The sequence below is a fragment of the Haliotis rubra genome, unplaced genomic scaffold, assembly GCF_003918875.1.
Source record: "Haliotis rubra isolate DU_JTF1 unplaced genomic scaffold, ASM391887v1 Scf847, whole genome shotgun sequence".
NCBI classification, from domain to species: domain Eukaryota; kingdom Metazoa; phylum Mollusca; class Gastropoda; order Lepetellida; family Haliotidae; genus Haliotis; species Haliotis rubra.
In genome coordinates this window covers 373,402-393,185 of record NW_025767576.1, presented here as the reverse complement: position 1 = coordinate 393,185, position 19,784 = coordinate 373,402, and the positions used below count along the sequence as shown (strand labels likewise).

Sequence of the window (19,784 nt, the reverse complement as noted above, 5' to 3'; positions counted from 1 at the left end):
AAATATATAACTTTTACCATTATCCTCAGAACATGTTATTACAGCAATTGATTTCTTAAAATTGTAAGCTATATTATTAGGGGTGGATTTGGATTAGGAATGAGTTTGGTTGATCATGTTATGTTGAACTCCCAATTCATTTAATATTGTTTCATGACCTCACTCTCTTTCAATATAGAACCAGTTCCTAAAACCTCCTTTCCCAGCTGTGATGTTTCTGAAATATTGCTAAAAGCGGTGTAAACTCACTCACTCACTGAAACCTTTAATAAAGGAGATGAACAACATCAAGTGATCAGACTCGCTGACTTGGTTGATGCTTGTCATCGATCAGTGCTCATGATGTCAATCGATTACTGGATAGTCTGGTGCAGACTCAATTATCTGCAGACTGCATTAAACAACAAAACAAACTTGTTTGTATGAATGACCAATCAATGTATTAGGACTAGGATGCCTTGAGGGGAGGGATGGGCACCCTCGTTCAAAGCCGCATCACTAACTCTCTACTGAAAAAGGTAGTTCCATCTTGACATCATCTCTTATTTCTGTTTCTAGGGGCAGTAACAATCGACTGGATGAAGCAACTCGACCAAGGACAAATGCAAAAAGGTTTGTATCACATTAGTCATGACATGGTACATAAAGCTTAATATGCGTAATAAGGGGCACAACTACACCATGAGTTCTTGTTGTAAACATGTCTGTCAAGGCCAGTCTTTCCCTAAATACTTAGGTAATATGGAGATTCCTTCAAGACACAAGGGCTACTGTTTTGGTTTGAAGTATTAAACTAATCCTCATCAAGTTTGTGTAAGGAGCTCAATCAGGACAGGTACTGCCCTAGTTTTAGTCGAGAGGTACGGATATACTGATAACAGAGGGAGAGAGAGAAAGGAAGATGAAGCGTGTGTGAGAGCTGAAAAAAGACTCTGAGGAACTAGTTTTAGTGAGTGAGTTTAGTTTTACGCCACGCTCAGCAATATTCCAGCTTTATGGCGGTCTGAGGAACTAGATTTGGAGCCGCCGACCCACGAAGATCCGGGTTAGAATTGGTCTTCAGCAATCCATGCTATGTCATAAAAGTCAACGTGCAGGATCAGGTGGTCAGGTTCGCTGACTTGGTTGACACATACTAGTATGTCATTGTGTCCTAATTGCGTAGATCGATACTCATGTTGTTGATCACTCGACAATGGATTGTCTAGACTCAATTATTTACATGCTGCCATATAGCTGGAATATTACTGAGTGTGGCGTTAAACAACCAACCAACCAACCATGTGAATCCCTACAATACACAATGAACTGGATGTACTCTTGTACACTGGATACACCTCCCCCACTTGATTGCATTTATAAGTTTAATACTTCTGGAAAATTACATGAATGTTGCAAGTGAGGTTATCAGTTTGTTTGAAACAGGATTTGTTTAGGTTTGCACTGACAGCAGAGATAAACTTGGGAAATGGTTTAAATTTGGCATAAAGATTCAGTTATTATTTATGATGAAAACACCACCAGATGATATGGCTGTGTATGTTTTATATAGTACTCAACAAAAGTTAAGAACCACTGTTTCTTTCATATTAATGTGATGCTACTGAGGTGTACCCAACATGATTAGTATATCTAAAAAAACATGTCTCTGCGAAATATTCTCAAGCACAACGTTAAACCCAATTTCACCTCACCTCACCTCATTTATTCATGACATATAATATACATTGCTGATTATGAAAAAACAAATAAACAAAATTATAAGCGTACAATCACAAATCAAAAGTGTAATATTATGTACTTGGGTTTACTACCCTCGAAACGAAGCACCCAGGATACCGAATCCAGCCAGAGCGGGTGGGCGTACACTTAAGTGTAAGGAAGTCTTTCATTGGCTGGTTCATTTTCCGATACACTCAGGGCTCTTTGTGTGTGTATAGAGATGTTTGGTTTTGTAAGTACATGCTAATTTTTTTTCCTCATGTTATTTTCAACTTTATAAGTTGAATGTGCATTTTTGATAATTTGTTACTTAAGTCCATACCGAAAGGTATCAGAATCTGCAAAGTTGTGTTTTGCGTTGCATATAAGCTTTTATGAATTGGGCCTCAGTTTGTTTACAATCTGAAGCATGCAATGCCCCACATTTGCATGAAAATGTAATGATTAATTCATTGTGTCCTTACTGTTCTTGTATGGAAATGAGGACAATACTTTACACAATATCGACTGCCTCCGTGGTGTAGTGGTTAGAACGTCCGCCAGGAGAGCGGAAGGTCGCGGGGGTAGATCCCCGACCGCGTCATACCAAAAGACGTTAAAATATGGTACTTGTTGGTCCCTGCCTGGCGCTCGGCATTAATGGGTACAACAAGGACTGGTCGGCTCGGAGTCAGAATAATGTGTCTGAGTGGGGTATTCATGCTTCACTGCGGCATGGTATCTCAGTGGGCTAGCACTATAAAACCAGCTTGAGTCTGGGCTAGTACAAGCAGCCGCACATACACATACATGCACGTCATCATATGAGCCGAAATATTCTCAAGCGCGAAGTTAAACCCAATTTCACCTCACCTTTACACAATATCTAATGCCTTTATGACAAGACACTGTGTATTGTTAAATCTGTTATTTGTTTATCGAGTTCTATAATGTATTTTATCCCTTCAATAGATCTAGAGAATTATCGGCATGTTAACAATCCTAAAGCCAGGCAAGCGGTCTTAGATATGATAGAAAATTACGATTTGTTGGATATTTGGAGACAATATAACCAAGGCTCTAAATGTTTTACATGGTGGAAAAAAAATCCTAGACAGCAGGCTAGGCTAGATTTCTTTTTACTATCACAAGACATGGCAAATCTTACAATAGAATGCAATATTCTCCCAGGATACAAATCAGACCATTCAGTAGTTATAACATCAATATCAAATACGTTGTCTAAAGAAAAAGGTGAGGGTTATTGGAAATTTAATACCTCTTTATTACACAATAAAGATTATGTTGAAAAAGTCAATACAATTTTGAAAGATATGAAACAAGAATATTTCAATAGAAACATATATCAAGAAATACAAGATATTAGTGACAAGAAACTTGAATTAACCATTAGTGACACATTTCCTATGAAAGTTAGAGGTGAATCCATATCTATGTCCTCTTTTCTGAAGAAAAAACGGTGCCATAAAACTGAACAGTTGGAAGATAGAATATGCGAAGTTGAAAACGAAATCAGGGGAAACTTTCAAAACATAAAGGAAGAAAAACTAAATGAACTTACAAAACTTCAAGAAGAAATTGAAAAGTTAAGGGGAGAAGTAACTAGAGGGATTCAAATAAGGAACAGAATAAAATGGTATGAGGAAGGTGAAAAGCCGACAAAATACTTCTGTCATTTGGAAAACCGAAATTACACAAGCAAGTTGCTTAATCAATTAATAGATGATAAAGGAGAAATAATATTAGATGGTGAAAAAATCCTAGAAGAACAAAAACACTTTTATAAAAATCTGTACTCCCAAAGTGATTTCAGGATTTCCTCTCAAAAGTTCCAGTTCCTTCTTTAGATAAACAACAGAGACAATTTGGAAAAAGAAATTACATTGGATGAGATTTCAAAGCAGTAAAAGGAATGAAAAATAACAAAAGCCCTGGGGTAGACGGCTTTCCAATAGAATTTTTAAAGTTTTTTGGAAAGAACTAAAGGTTTGGGTGCACAGATATATCAGTGAATCAGTTTATAACGGCTGTTTGAGTTTGAACATTAACAGAGGAATTATAACATGCCTGCCTAAAGGAAACAAGGATAGGTCCTATCTTAAAAACTGGCGACCAATCACCCTTTTAAATTGTCTGTACAAGATTTAATATAATTAACACATATATCACTAAGAGAATGAAGACTGTTTTGGATCTTTTGATACACGAAAATCAAACAGGATTCATTCCAAGGAGATATTTAGCAGATAATATAAGATTATTGTACGACATTATCCTGGAAACAAAATCTAAGAATAAGAAAGGTATGCTACTTTCTATAGACTTTGAAAAAGCCTTCGATTCTGTGTCAAAAATAGCTTTTCCTTAAAGTTTTGGAAAGGTTTGGCTTTGGTCCTGAGGTCAGATGATAAAGTGGGTACACATTTTGATAAGCAATGCAACATCTTGTGTCATACAAAATGGCCATCTCTCTTCATTTTTTGACAATCATCTGGTAGAGGCTGCAGACAGGGGGACCCAATCTCCCCTTATTTATTTCTTTTTGTAGCCGAAATACTGGCCACTATGATTAGAGACAATGATACGATTAAAGGCATTTATTTAATAAACATAGAGCATAAATTAGGGCAGTATGCTGACGATACACAGCTTTTTTTGGATGGCTCAGAAGAAAGCCTAAGAGCTGCACTGAACACTTTGGAAAGTTTTTACTATTATTCAGGATTAAGAATGAATTCAGGTAAAACTAAGGCAATATGGCTTGGGTCAGTGATTGGAAAGAATATTAAAGTGTGCAAAGATGTTAATCTAGATTGGGTTCATGGTGACTTTGAAGTTCTTGGTATTCAACTAAACGCAAATTTAGAAAAACTATGGGTTATCAACACCAGAAAAAGACTAGAAAACATTAAGAGATTATTAGCAAATTGGTGTAAACGTAAATTGACATTAATTGGAAAAATAACTGTGATAAAAACGTTAGCATTATCTACTCTTGTTCACATATTCTCTGCTTTGCCTCAGCCACCAAAAGAATTTGTTGATGAACTAAGTTCAATTTTTAAAAAGTTTATTTGGAACTCCAAACCTGATAAAATTAAACGGGTGAATTTGACAAGAAGCTATGAGAATGGTGGACTGAGAATGGTAGATACATATGTGTTTATATCATCGCTAAAGCTCAGTATCCTAAAAACAAAAGCATGTTTAAGAACCTATATAATAACTACTTCCCTTTAAAACTCCTTTTTCAACTGGGTGCCCATGTACCGTCTTAGAGACTTTGTAAAATTGATAACCCCTACTGGCAGGATTTGATATATATTTGGAGTAAATACTATAGGTCTCATTTGACAGATGCAAGAGATATTAAGGCTATTCTAGCTGAACCGATATGGTTTAACCACCAGTGTACAGACTCATATTTTATTATAGAAAACTGGTTCTGTAAAGGAGTGCATTATATAAGAGACCTATGTGACGAGAATGGGCTCTTATCCTTTGTAGACTTGAAAAAAAAATTCAACCTCAAGGGTACTTATTTGGACCATCATTGAGTTGTTAGTAACCTCCCTAAAGAATGGATAAGGGTGACAGACAATTCTAAACCTATATGTGTCTACGATCTTAGGATAAATAACTTTTTTATGGAATGGACTAAACCATCAAAGGGATCTCGGAAGATATATGATATACTTGTGCAAAATAATTATCTCCCTATTATCTGTAGTAAATGACAACAAACTGGAAGGAAATATTTCGTCTTCCTAAACAATGCAGTAGAGATATCAAGCTACAAGATTTCCAATATAGATTTTTGCATCGCATTATATACAACAAAAAGGAATTATTTAAAATGAAGTTGATCGACAATAGTATTTGTCAAAGATGTAACAATGAAAACGAATCGATTGTGCATGTATATTTTGAATGTCCACAGGTTAGTCATTTTTGGTACAATCTGGAACAATTTTTGAGACTACATCTGTGCTATGAGATTCAGCTTAATCTTAAATCCATCCTCTTTGGTATCCAGGGGACTGCAAACTTCAAACTGGTGAACCACTTTCTTTTGGCCAGAAAAAGATGTATACATATAAGTTGTATTAGAAATGAATCTCTATCTTTCAAATCCTTTATTGCTACCTTGAAAGATATTTTTCAAGTTGAGAGATATGTTGCTAGAATGAAAAACCAAATAAATGAATGTATGAGCAAATGGCTACCACTCATACTAATATTTACAATATGGACTGATGTGTCATGACTTTTCAACATGCTTAAAGTAGAATTTTGAGATAGTGAATTACAATATGTGCCGATTCACGGACAGGAAAAGATATACATATTTATATCCATAAGCTGTATTAGAAATTTAATTTTGTCCTTAAAATCCTCCATCGCTTCTTTGAAAGATATGTTGCCAGAATGAAAAACCAGCCAGACGAATGTGGAGTAAACGGGCACCCATTACACAACATGGTCTGATGTGTTATGACTCTTCAATGTATACAATCTATAATCTTTGTGCAGTAATACTTGAATGTATCTACTCATGTTTGAAGACTGATGTGTTGTGAACTGTCAACATGTACAAGCTTGTATTAGGCATGACATCTGTATAATAATGTATGAATGTTTCTACCTCTTGGTCACCCAGAATGATATGGCGCTATTATGAAAACAAACCCAATGAACCCATGAGCAAACAAGTAATATTACCCATAGCACTGACTTACCTAATTGCTCAAGCTTAGACGATCCGCAATTATACAACCTTGATTGTATGATTTTTGTATAAAATGATTGTAACTAGAACTGTCACCTGTCACTGTGTACGATTTTTGTATAAAATGACTGTACCTTCTGATGTGAATAAAAAATGTGGAAAAATAAAAACAGTTACCATAAAAAAATGTAAAAAAAGTATTTTATTGGATGAGCTGAGTCCATGGTTTGTAATGCACAGCTGTTCACCATGTTTATGGGGTAATAACTTGAAGCAATGAAGAAATAAAGTTTTATCTTGACGTGTTGTACACCATAAACTCCAGATGACTCATTGCTAAAATAGTTTTATGTTGTATAGAAGTTATCCTTATGTTTAAGGGTAGATACTAATGGCCCTACAGGTTTTCTATCCCAACAAAGTCACCTAACCTGCTTTTTTAATGTTTTATTTAAATTAATTATGAAATTGAAACTAAGCAAAAATCCTGTTCCCATTTATATTCTAATGCTGTTTGGAATTGTCTTTAAACATATGCCTTTTCAGTGATTTTAGACCAATATTTTAGAGACTATATATGAGGTCTGATGCAAAGGAAGGTGGACACCCAAGTTTGTGTCAATAAATAACATTCAATAAAACCCACTGTCAGTTACACCTACTTAGGTTGTCAGTCCAGATTTGAAGAGGTTATTTTGCGACAATGTCGTATTGGCCACAGAAGGTATACAAATGAATATTAATTAATAGGCAAAGATCCTCCCTTTTGTATCCCTTGTGATGAATCAATCATGGTCACTCACATTCTGCTTGACTGTGTAGAATTTTCTCTCACAAGGGATACTAATTACCAAGTTTCAGATTTAAAGGATCTTGTTAGCTGTATCAATTCACATTTAATTACAGGGTTTATAAAAGAGATAGGATTGTTCAGTAGTTTTTGAATGGATGTGTTTTAACTGAGGTTGAGGTCATTGAAAACCATTACCCGGTATTATTATTTTGGCCGTGCTAATGGGGTTGAAGTATTGTAAAAAGATTGTCCCCCTCAGTCATACTAAGTATCATTGTACATTGCAGTCAACCAGCTTAATGTATTGCTTTAATAATTGAACATTGTTTACATATATGGCTGGCATTGTTTCAACTACAGTGATTGAATTGATGGTTTAAATCCTGCTGGGAATTCATTAGGGATGCCACGATACATCGATGCATCGATACTTTTTCTAAGACGATACAATTATCGATTCAAAATTGTATTGATATTTAATTTTGAAAGTATAGGTTTAAATATGTTTATGAATTGTTTACATTTTGTAATTGTATCATGTTTTTTGATGTTATGAGAGTTATAAATGATTATTTTTCATGCACAAAGATGGGAAATTAGAACTTTTTAAATTAGTCCTTTTCATGGACAATTATAAAATATGAAATATTATTGTTCAAAATGTAACTAAATTAAAATGGCAATAATGCTGCAATAATAGGTTTCGTGATATGTATCAAATCGTGATATAGGTGTCGTGATACATATAGATCTATTCATGAAACTTTTGTATCGTGACATCCCTAGAATTCATGCAGGAAGCTGAAGTCATCCCCAGTAAGGTGACCCAGCTTTTGTTGCTGGTCGTCCATATCCCGTGTTTTAATATTATTGATTGTGTCAATTTGTGTTGAGTAGAATATTTTAGAATTAGAAGTGATTTTAGACTTGAATTCTGTGATATGTTGCTAATGTTTTACTGTCCATTGCGACAAATATCTATATTTACTGAAATTGTTTTCGGCACTATATGGATGAAATATTGCCGATGTGATGTTATATTTGAACTCACTCACACACTTTAAACAAATGCCTTCTTTTCAAAAGGTCTGGTTTTGTCTTTGCCAGCACCAGTGAAGTCAATGGTCGCAGTATGTTGTATAAAATGGCAGATTTGATCTATACAAGCCGTACAAATGATTTTCAGTATTTCGTTGATAAACTTCAGCTGATAACATTACAAAAAGGCAGATCAAAACACAAGAATGTGCGACAACGGTCACCTATAAACTCTTATAATTCAGCATCTGCAGTATATTTTGGTGATGGGGTAACTCTCAAAACTTAAAGGCCTAGGGGGGTACAAATACATAAATCACTAACTGGCATCGTTATAAATGAAACCCCGTCATTAAAACTACTCATTTCGACCTTTAATTGACTTAAATCGACCTTTTGACAACAGTGCACAATTCTCACCCGCCGAATCGAAATTTCAACCAATCAGAGCGCGCTACGTCTGTGACGTCATATGAGGAATAGCTTTGAGGGCCGATGCAGAATTCATCTACATTTTAGGGTTAAATTATCTTGTTTACAGGCTTGTATAAACCTGAAATCGCGTGACAATTGTTGTGGAAAATAAAAAGCTATATGTTCTCACAATCTACTGTCATTTAATTTTGTCTCCTGCTTTTGCCTAGTTTCCTGAGTTACAACTTGTTTTCATAGACGATTCTGTCAAAATCGATTAGTGTCGTTAGGGCCCTATTTGTATAATGACTGATCCAAATCGATCCCATTTCTGTGTTTTTTTACCTCGATATTTAATCATGTCATGTAAAAATCTGTTTGTATTCTCAAAAAACAGTGTCGGCCCATAAGTTTTCACATGCAATACAGCAATTAATACTCCTTGTTGTAACCCGTGTTAGGTGGTATAAACCTACACATGTTATTTGTCATCATTCACTTGATGGTCAGTTAATGAATTTATAACAGGTATAATTAGAGGTAACACACTTAGATTACCCGACAAAGGTTCCCATGTGGCATTTCTTGTGTCTGGAGTAAATATTCAACATTATAAACATCGATCAAAGGATTAACCGATAACTTCGCTGATTGATTAATTACTTTTATCTTACACAGCGGAATTGTCAAAAGGTAGTGTTTATGTATGTAGATTTACTAATCTATACTGAATACACTCTGCGGTGTCGGTGTTCATGCGTAAAACAACGCCCTTCTTTCAAAGGATTAACCGGCAATACATTGATTGATTGCCGACATTATTGGCTAACTAAATTACTGTTTTAAAGAAAGGCGGACATTATGCAATTAGTTGCCAGGTGTGCTATCTTGGGTGACCAATGAGACTATACACCAATACCTGAAAAGATTTATCACTTTTTTCAGATATTAAACTGTTAAAAGACACATCATTTGGAACAGTTTTGTGGATATTGATGGATACATTCCTAACCAGGTAATGGCCTGATATTGTTCCTATAACTTTAATCTGTTTTAATTTTAATAGTTGCATTTTGATTTTATTCATTTGTCGTAGCATTCAACAGAATCATTGTTTTCACCCGTGAAGTGTAATGAGTCAGACAACATGCACTAGGTGTGTGTCGAATTATGATTCACATTGGCAAACTATAAAATGTCTAGATATTACAGTTCTGTTATAAATTCACTATAAGTATCAGCAGATCGCCTGCTTTTATTTAGTTTCAAAAATGCATACAAGTATGATAATAGACTAATTAGGATTATAAGACCAAATATAAAGACGCACATTGACTAGTATCTACATACTGGTGAGTGGACATTAACCATGGAATGTAGCAAGAAATTTATCAGCTAAGCATTATGACTTCGACCCCCACCTCGCTTCCGTGGAAGAAATCGCTATGTTATAAGTTGTGTCATGCAAAATCCGCTTTGGTTATGATTCCAATACATATTTAACTACTTAGTAGAAAGTAGTCTTGATTATCTAACTTGATGAAAACAAACTATAATCTCATTAATTCTAACAGATTTTTTTATTTTTAAAATGATGGCGCTCTGTCGGGAACATCCGCCAGTCTGAGGATAAATGGTATTTAGGTTTGTTTTCACCGAAAGTTACAAAATCAAAACTACTTTCTACTGGTAGTAAAATATGTATTTTATTGATGGCCAATAGGATTTTGCATGACATAGCGTATAACATAACAATTTCTCCTGGCAGCGCAGGTGGGTGTCAATATAATACTACTTACAATATTATTGTTACTTCGACTACAACCTCACTTCCGAGGGAAGAAATCGTTATGTTACAAGTTGTGTCATAGAAAATCTTTATGGTCATCAATCATATGCATATTTTACAACAACTAGTAAGTAGTTTTGATTCTTTAACTTCAGTGAAGCTTATCTGAACACAAGTAAGATATCGCTTCAGGCTTTCCACAACGCCGCCGCACTCACAAACATAACCGATTTAGCACGAACTGCGGGGTCCTGTGGAAATCTGTGCATGGGGACACCATCGCCCGACCCTAGGAGAGCAATTGACGACAAAGCAACGATTCGGGCATGTCATCGTTGATGTCGAGAAATCATCAAAATGATGAGCGTGCTACACATTTTCTATACAACTAACTGAAAATCGCTCCTCATATGACGCCACTGCAGTGCTCTGGCGACAGAGTTACGTAACCTGTCTGTGGTTTCGGCGGGCGAGAGGGAAGCAGGCTTACTTTTTGGCCACTTTTAATCGCCGGTATTAATTAACCACAAGTTTTAAAGAATAAATTTGGTGTTCCGCATAAGACTAACCACAAATCTTTCATATGTAATGGTTAAAAGAGTAACAAAACAAAGTTTAGTGGTTCTTTAAGGAAATAATTTTTTATCTGACAACAAACGTTTCAATTGGTCCCAAAACATGCTATATAGCTGGCAAACCAAGACCTTCCTGAGATGTCGTTAAGCCTCATCCAGCTGAGCCACCCGTGAAGGTCCGGGTTAGAACTTGTCTTCAACAACTCATGCTTGTCGTAAGAAGTGACTAACGGCATCGGGTGGTCAGGCTCGCTGACTAGGTTGACACGTCATCATATCCCAAATTGTGTAGATTGATGCTCATGCTGTTGGTCACTGGATTGTCTGGTCCAGATTTGATTATATACAGACTGCTGCCATATAGCTGGAATATTGCTGAGTGCCACGCTGCTGACATATAGATGGAATATTGCTGAGTGCGGCATAAAACTCAACTCACTCACTCCAGGTGAACCCTTGCTGATCTTGACATTGTGCATTGATTGAACCGCTAGCCATTTGGCCCGTGACCAGCAAAAAGAGCACATGACTGGTCGTCATATGTTATTATGTCAAGACAGTGACTTGTTGGTAGCCTAAATACTCACTCATACTTGTAGTTTATTGCTGTGTACACAATGAGAATTCTGGGTTAGAATTGGTCCCCAGCAACCTGTATCTGTTGGGACCAAATGGATTGGGTGGTCAGGCTCGGTGACATGATTGATTCTGTGTCATCAAACCGAATGTAGCTGACAATACTGATCCCATCCCATACGAAATCTGCATTTCCATGATCATGGAAATATTTGAACAAAATGTTAGTAACTTCAGAATTGATAAAAATAAGAGGTATTCGCTTTTGTTCGTCAGTTTGATTTATTTTCAAGCTTATTTTTCTAATTCACAGTTCATCGATGCCTAAACAATTAACTTTTGTTTCTAAAATACAAAATTAATCATTCAATAAAACAAAATTTGAAGACTTGGTTATTTATTGACCATCATCAGACAGCTGGAATAAAGCCAAGTGCTGTGTTAAAACAACAAACATGCTATAAGATGATACAGATGATATGCCGTTGGTCATGATGATCACTGTCGTGGGTGATTAAGACCATTGTTCATTATAAGCGTTGTGTTTTCAGGATGTTTGATTCCCAGAACAATGCTCGAGGGGGATACAACGTGGGATCCCTCTTCTACTATCAGGGGTCTTTGCTGCCAATAGAATGGTAAGAGTTGGCCCCAGCACATCAGCTGCAGCATCTGTGCACATTTAAACATATCTAACTGGTTGTTTGGATAATAGTATACTACAGTGTATAACCATGTGTCAGAATGTAGTTCCAGTGGTGTGTTTGCCTTAATTTTAAACATGCCAACAACTGCTCTGCAGTTTAGAAAAGTCTCTTCTAAAATACAGGTTGTGTAAATCTCAAGTAGTTGGTGCTGTGTGATTTTGTTGAAATGTTTATAATAATGTTGGCTAATCACACAAATAACACAACAATGTCTTTTCAATGTTTGGGGACTGTGGGATAGCCTAGTTGTTAAGTAATGCACTGAGTCGGTCAATGGGTTCGATTCTCCCCTGCATGGTTAAGTATGCAGAGGATGAAGCTCCACATAAAGTCTCCACTTATAGTCTTCACTTATTGATGTAATGTTGTTAAACAATACTCACACACTCTAAATCATGTCTCAGGTTTACCGCTTTCTAAAACAATTGTGTATGTGCACAAAACAAGAAAAGATGAGCAATATTAACTTGCTTATTGATGATTACAGTGGCGGGATCCAGAGGGGGTTCTGGGGGTTCGACCCCTTGAAAATGACTTAACATCTCATTGAAGATTGTTTTGGCATTGGCGGATAATGGGGGTTCAGGGGTTCAACCCCTGAACCCTCCTTTCAAAATTCCTGGATCCGCCCATGGATTACATAGATGAATATGAGTTGTCGTGGTTACTTGCATGTTAAAATACTGTCTACTTTCCACAGGACCAACCAGCACTCATGTCACGACGCCAACAGTCACTGTGAGATCATCTTACAGTACATGTGCGGGGACACTGTCAGAGATGGTGCCACTACCAAGTAAGTAATAAACCTGTGACTGATTTTATTTTCATGTGGTGCCAAAGGCATGGTAAAATTATATGAAATGCAGGAAGTCACAGGAAATAGTTTTTGTTGTTCTATTGAGTGTTACCAATTCCACGATTTCAAGGTGTTCTGTATAACAAGGTGTCACTATATGTGTTGCCAATCCTTAGTTTGAATTACAAGGTGTCCTGTATAACAAGGTGTCACTATATGTGTTGCCAATCCTTAGTTTGAATTACAAGGTGTCCTGTATAACAAGGTGTCACTATGTTACAAATCCATAGTTTGAATTACAAGGTTTCCTGTATAACAAGGTGTCACTATATGTGTTGCCAATCCTTAGTTTGAATTACAAGGTGTCCTGTATAACAAGGTGTCACTATGTGTTACAAATGCATAGTTCCAAGGTTTTTGTTACTAAAACAGCAGCAATGGCTTGTTTTATCATTTTTTATTTAACCATTAAGTTATGTTGAATCAGTCTTCAGGAACATATTCATATTCATAAATAGCATTTTAAAATACAGACATGACGTTAAAACCATGAGTTCATGTAGATATTAACTCATACAATGAAATGGCAACACACAGTCTAAGTAAACTTAGGCTCAGTATTATTCGCTTCACTGCTATACTGAGTCTAACAAAACCTTATAGAAGGTTAGCGTCCAGCTAACCTGACCAACCAATCAGAACACAGCTTACCAAATCCCGACATTCGCGCGACATACCGCTTGAACCTTTACCTCCAAAACCCAAACGCGATTCCGAGTGCTATTTTCCACCACGATCGCTTTCGAGTAATACACGCTAATCAGTAAACAGTCGCTGAAAGTAGCGCTTTTTGTCAATATTCAAGGATGCCATCTTGTGAAATATAAGCAAATAGTAACCATGTCATTAGAAACCCATAAGTGTATATACTGCAGGTCAAATATGTGTTTTATGCAGATTTTCGTTTGTTGATAGATCAGTGTCAGCGACTAGGGAAGAGAAATTCAAAAACCGTTTTGTAAGTCCTGCCGAACCCTAACAAGTAGTCGTTGTCTCGCGTTTGATCTCGGACGGTCATAGGTCGGTTTGATTGAACGGTTAGCTGACGCAACCTTCTATAAGGTTTTGTTAGACTCAGTATAGCAGTGTAGCGAATAATACTGAGCCTAAGTTTACTTAGACTTTGACAACACACAATTATATCACACCAATGTTAAGGATCATTGATATTTGTGGCTATTTCTAGAACTAAGGGACGGTGGGGTAGCCTAGTGGTTAAAGTGTTCGCTTGTCACGCTCGTCACGTATGATTCCTCACATCGGCACAATGTGTGAAGCCCATTTCTGGTGTCCCCTGCTGGAATATTGCTAAAAGCTGATTAAAAAATAAACTCACTCACTCTAGAACTAAGAAAACATCGGTAAGTATCCTGACACCTAACTGAATATATACCATGTATTTATTTCAAGATGTTTGAATAGATATAATGTACCAGCTTTGTAGAGCTGTGTTTTTAAAATATACTGGACAAAAATAGTTAGGGATATATGTAAATTTTGAAATTATGAATAATGATCTAGTTATTCATTGACACACTGATAAAATATCAGTCATGAAAATAACAATATAACTTATTTTGTCCAGCATACAAGTGTATCCTCACAGTGTATGTAGTTTAAAGACCATGAAATTCAGATTATATTTGGTTGAATAATTTATTACCGGGTTACATTCACACATAAGTGACACACATTTACAACACACATAACTAAACAGTTTTATAGACATGGTTTAAGTGATTGTTAAGACCAATATGTGTCTGTAGTGTCTCTATCACCATGACAGGACATGGAGTGGAAAATATTCTACTGAAAAGTATAACACACCAAGGATCACCAGGGTCTTTCCTCTTGATACAGTTTAACATCGGTTACAGATGATATGTTTGGCGTTTCTGAGTCCATGTCATCATCATCATCAATCATCAAGCCATCACCATCATCATCATCATCATCATCAAAACCACCTCTCCCCATCATCATCTTCATCACCATCATCATCATGATCATCATCATCATCACTGCCTGTACACGGACAGCTGAAGAGGTCACTGTAACTATGAAGGCTATACTCGTAGAACAACTGCATCATCCTGTACTGTGTGATACGATACAACCTCTGTTCAACATAGTAAAGGTGGGATAAGTCACGGAAGGAGGCGTATTCCTCCATGAAGGTCTGAACGTCATAGAATGCCTGCCACACAGTGTGAAGGTCGACCTCTGGATGGGGGCCACCTGGTTTGAGTTCCTGTTCTCGGCGATTCACGCACATGTCGCAGTGACAGGTGTCCCCGGAATCCTGCATACCGCGATGCTGGAATGGGTCAGGGGGAGGCTGGGGTATTACGATCTCGCCAGTTTCCTCCGAACGTGTTGACAAAATGAACTGAACATACTCCACTTCAGAACGGTCGGTCCACATACTGAATTCACATTTACAAGGGACTCTTTCTCTTTGGAGTTTGGCTCCTGACATCATGCTCAACAGAAGTTCTTCAATATGGAATATGGCTAGTGTGTCACACTCCTTTGCTGTGAGTTTGCTTGTGAAGATAAGATATTCTCGCATTATCCTCAGCTGACATCGAAACTCGCACACATTCGGAACCTTCCGGGGTACATCTGTTGGCGTCGCACAATATATACTTGTCCGCTCCGTGCCCTTGCAGTTGTTGATGTATACTTCTGGGATGATGTGATTTAACCGAGTTATGTCCCCTGCTGGTAGGATGGTAAGCAGCACCTCCAGCATCTCGACTTTCACATATTGCACATCCGTCCACGCAGCTGCTCCCTCTATACCTGCGCCGTACATCGAGTCTGTCATACCGCTCAGGTGAAAAAAGTCGGGGCGTGGCTGGGGCATGATGGGCGCTTCATAGAGGAACATGTCACTCTTGCTCTTGTCCGATTCTGTGTAGCGTAACTCAACTTCTTCAACCCATTCTTCAGTCAGAGCAGTGGCAGTGCATTCCATCATGATAGTTAAGGAGTCTGGGTTCACCTCAGGCTGAGATTCCTATATGGCCATTATGTGTTCCAAGTGTTTATATATCTAGGCAAACTCTATATCAGCAAACATGTAACATCTCCGTGTAACTTCTCCAATAAACTGATCATGGTTGAGACACATGCTGTGATTATCGCATTGAATTTCATCCACTACTCTCACATTGACGATGATGATTTGGAGATGTGACTCTCACATTGTAAATCTGATTCTTTTGTATATGTAACATTTTATCAAAGTGAAAAGAGTAACCAATGAGATTTAAGAATGCACTCACACCTAGGCCCATTCCTCTTTGCCTGGCCAATCAGATCGTGTGTCTGATACCCTTAGTAAGAGATGAGGATGTTTGTGTACTGAAGTGGATTATTGTAAAGCTGTAGAGGGATTGCTAAACAGATTAACAGTGTTGTTAATCACCCCTTTATTGTGATTATTGGACATTTGTTGGGAATCATGCACTTAGGTTTAAGTGAGAGGAGTTTGTTTAGCAATTGGGACTAAATCCAGTTCCTAGCGGTTTAGCTGTGCTTGTAAAAACAATGATTGATGAAGGACCAGGATGAGGGAGGGTGTGAAAATCTGAGCCAGTGATTGTGTAGATCTTTGAGAAGGATGTTGTTGCAGTCATTAAGAAGGTATATCACAATGTGATGAAGCTTTTCACACATTTCCTTTCATTGTGTATTGTTACAAGCATAAACACTAATAAACACTAGACACATCAGGAAAGTATCTAGGTATGCTGAGTCTGCAAATATGTCAGTAGAAAATTCCAAAAATGATTTTATGCTGTTATACAATATTTAAGTAATATTTTAATGGAAAATAATAATAATAATGGATTTGTATAGCGCCTAGTTTCCATCAATAGGTGCTAACTGACGCTTTGACAAAATCAGATAAAGTCAAAGAACATATGTACAGACAAAATCCATAGAGTTTAGTGAAAGGCAAATATATGTATGTTTAAGTTTATTAAATTGTTAAAATGTGGAAACAGTTTTGAAGTATTTGAACCCATATATCTTAAATGAAAGAAACAAAGTTGAATTTTGGTGATATTATGTTAACATATATCCTCACTCTTGGGCAGAAATATTACTGTGATTGTTGTCTTTATATGTAATTCATCATGTGCACTGGCAAATATTTCTTTGAGTTGAATTGTATTGTTTTTTTTAACTATCACAATCTTGACTCTTGACTCTGTCATGAAAGTCTGTGAATGGCATTTAGAAGTGATACACATAGATAAAAATTGAATCAATGTTAACTCCGGTGATATGTGGGGCGGTGGGGTGGCCTAGTGGTTAAAGCGTTCACTCATCATGCGAAGGCCTGGGTTTGATTCCCCACATGGGTACAATGTGTGAAGCCCATTTTGGTGTCCCCTGTGTGATGTTGCTGGAATATTGCTAAAAGCGGCGTAAAACTAAACTCAACTGTAATATGTGGAACACAACATTTCAGAGTTGAATTGTTTGATCAGCATTTTAGAAGTTTGTGAGTCAGTAATGAAGCATATAACGTTATGGATGACAACTTCTTGTTTATTGCATAGAGCAACGTCTCACTTTTAGCTTGATAACTGTGTAAGAATCTACACCGAAATGTTCAAACAAGCATTGAACCTAACTTACACACTCAAGTAGTGTATACTTATACATAGATCCATCTCTGTATATATTGCATAAACTGTTTTGGAAAATAATTTACCTGATAGCAATAAATAGATAACTCACTTAATTTCTTACTTCATCACAGTCATATTAAAGATTAGATTAACACAGTTACTTCCATTTTCACTGGAGTGTGTTTTCCAAATTTGTTTTTCTCACTGTATAAACATGGATATCTATTATTATTGTTATCAACAAATTGTATAGAAATAGTTTTTAAATTGCATCTCACAGTGCAATAATTACAATGTCTGTGAAAGGACTTTTCTAAATCAATATAAACTGAAGGTCACAGAGATGGTTATGGATGTCACCTTCACTTGATGAACTAGTAAGGATATCCTCCGAAATGTCATCTTCCTCCACGACTAACGGGATCGGGTGGACTTGGTTGACACATGTCATTGGTTCCCAATTGCGCAGATCAATTCTCATGCTGTTGATCACTGGATTGTCTGGTCCAGACTCGATTATTTACAGACCGCCGCCATATAGCTGCAATATTGCCGAGTGTGGCGTAAAACTAAACTCACTCCAAATAAAGAACTTTACATACATAAATTCTTGCTTTTATGTGTATCACTGTAAATACTGTTCAAAGACATTACATATTGGTAAGCTTTTGCCATTCCTTGCTATTGCTATTTATGAGTTCTTGTTCTTCCATAGGACAATTCCTGAGATGAATGCTCAGTGCCTCAACAATGACTGCAACAGCGACCGCACCTATGGCATGCATGAAGACTACAACTACTACAACAACTGTAAACGGCGACAACGAAACAAAGGCCTCTTTGTTGCAGACCAGGTCTGTTTTTTCATCTGACTGAAAATGTAGTTGACTCTCACGCCATTGTGTCAATCTTACCAGTACTTAGGGTCCTTCTTTAGAAAGTACATCTCTTTTGTGTTTGATTTTACGAAGACCCAGATGCTAGAGAATTATTATGAGACCGCTTACATGGTGTAGTGGTTAGAGCGTCCGCCCGGAGAGCGGAAGGTCGCGGGTTCGATCTCCGACCGCATCATACCAAAAGACGTTAAAATATGGTACTTGTTGGTCCCTGCCTGGCGCTCGGCATTAATGGGTACAGCAAGGACTGGTCGGCTCAGTGTCAGTATAATGTGTCTGAGTGGGGTATTCATGCTTCACTGCGGCATGGTATCTCAGTGGGCTAGCACTATAAAACCAGCTTCAGTCCGGGCTAGTACAAGCTGCCGCACATACACATACACACGCATGCACATCATCATATGAGCGAAATATTCTCAAGCACGACATTAAACCCAATTTCACCTCATTAATATGAACTAAGAACAGTGGTCCTCACACTGATCCCTGAGGCATGCCTGCATGTACTAGGTTTAGGTCATATTGGGAGCCTTTTCTTACTACCCTCTCTTTACGGTTTTGTAGGTAATTGAGAAACCATTCAATAGATTTTTGTTAATACCATACTCCTTAAGTTCAACAAAAATTTGGTTATGCCATAATTTGCCCAAAGCTTTACTTACATCACAGAATACAGCTCTAACTTCTTTACCTTTATCTAGTTTCACTGGCAATAATCTGTGTCTGGTTTCACTCCAGGAAATTAGGAATTGTTCTGGATTCTTTTTATATTTATTTATTTTCATTTTTGTAGATATTAATTATTAATATTTATTAAATGTAGTTGCAAGCAACGATGAGGGCTCCTTGGCTTTAGTTCTATCTATTGTATTTGAGGGCTAGAAATAATCGTCCAAAACTGAGCCAGAACACGTTTTTGACAGGCGAGTGGATCTTCCAAATAAAGCTGGGGTCGTGGGGGTCATGTATCTTTTAAGAAGTTCCGGAGAAGAAATAGTTTCCTCTTTAAAAGGCTGTATCTCAGTTGTTCTTGG

At 37.1% G+C, this 19,784-nt stretch overlaps 1 protein-coding gene across 1 annotated transcript in view; it reads left to right on the top strand.

Annotated features, from left to right (window-relative positions):
* The window catches only part of LOC124262595 (protein DD3-3-like), a 32,790-nt gene that overhangs the window by 426 nt on the left and 12,580 nt on the right, over nucleotides 1–19,784 (top strand). Inside the window, exons 2-5 of the mRNA XM_046697093.1 lie at nucleotides 559–612; nucleotides 12,188–12,274; nucleotides 13,044–13,139; nucleotides 18,567–18,705. Of these exons, the coding sequence (XP_046553049.1) occupies nucleotides 559–612; nucleotides 12,188–12,274; nucleotides 13,044–13,139; nucleotides 18,567–18,705 (376 nt within the window). The remainder of the gene's footprint in view (nucleotides 1–558; nucleotides 613–12,187; nucleotides 12,275–13,043; nucleotides 13,140–18,566; nucleotides 18,706–19,784) is intronic.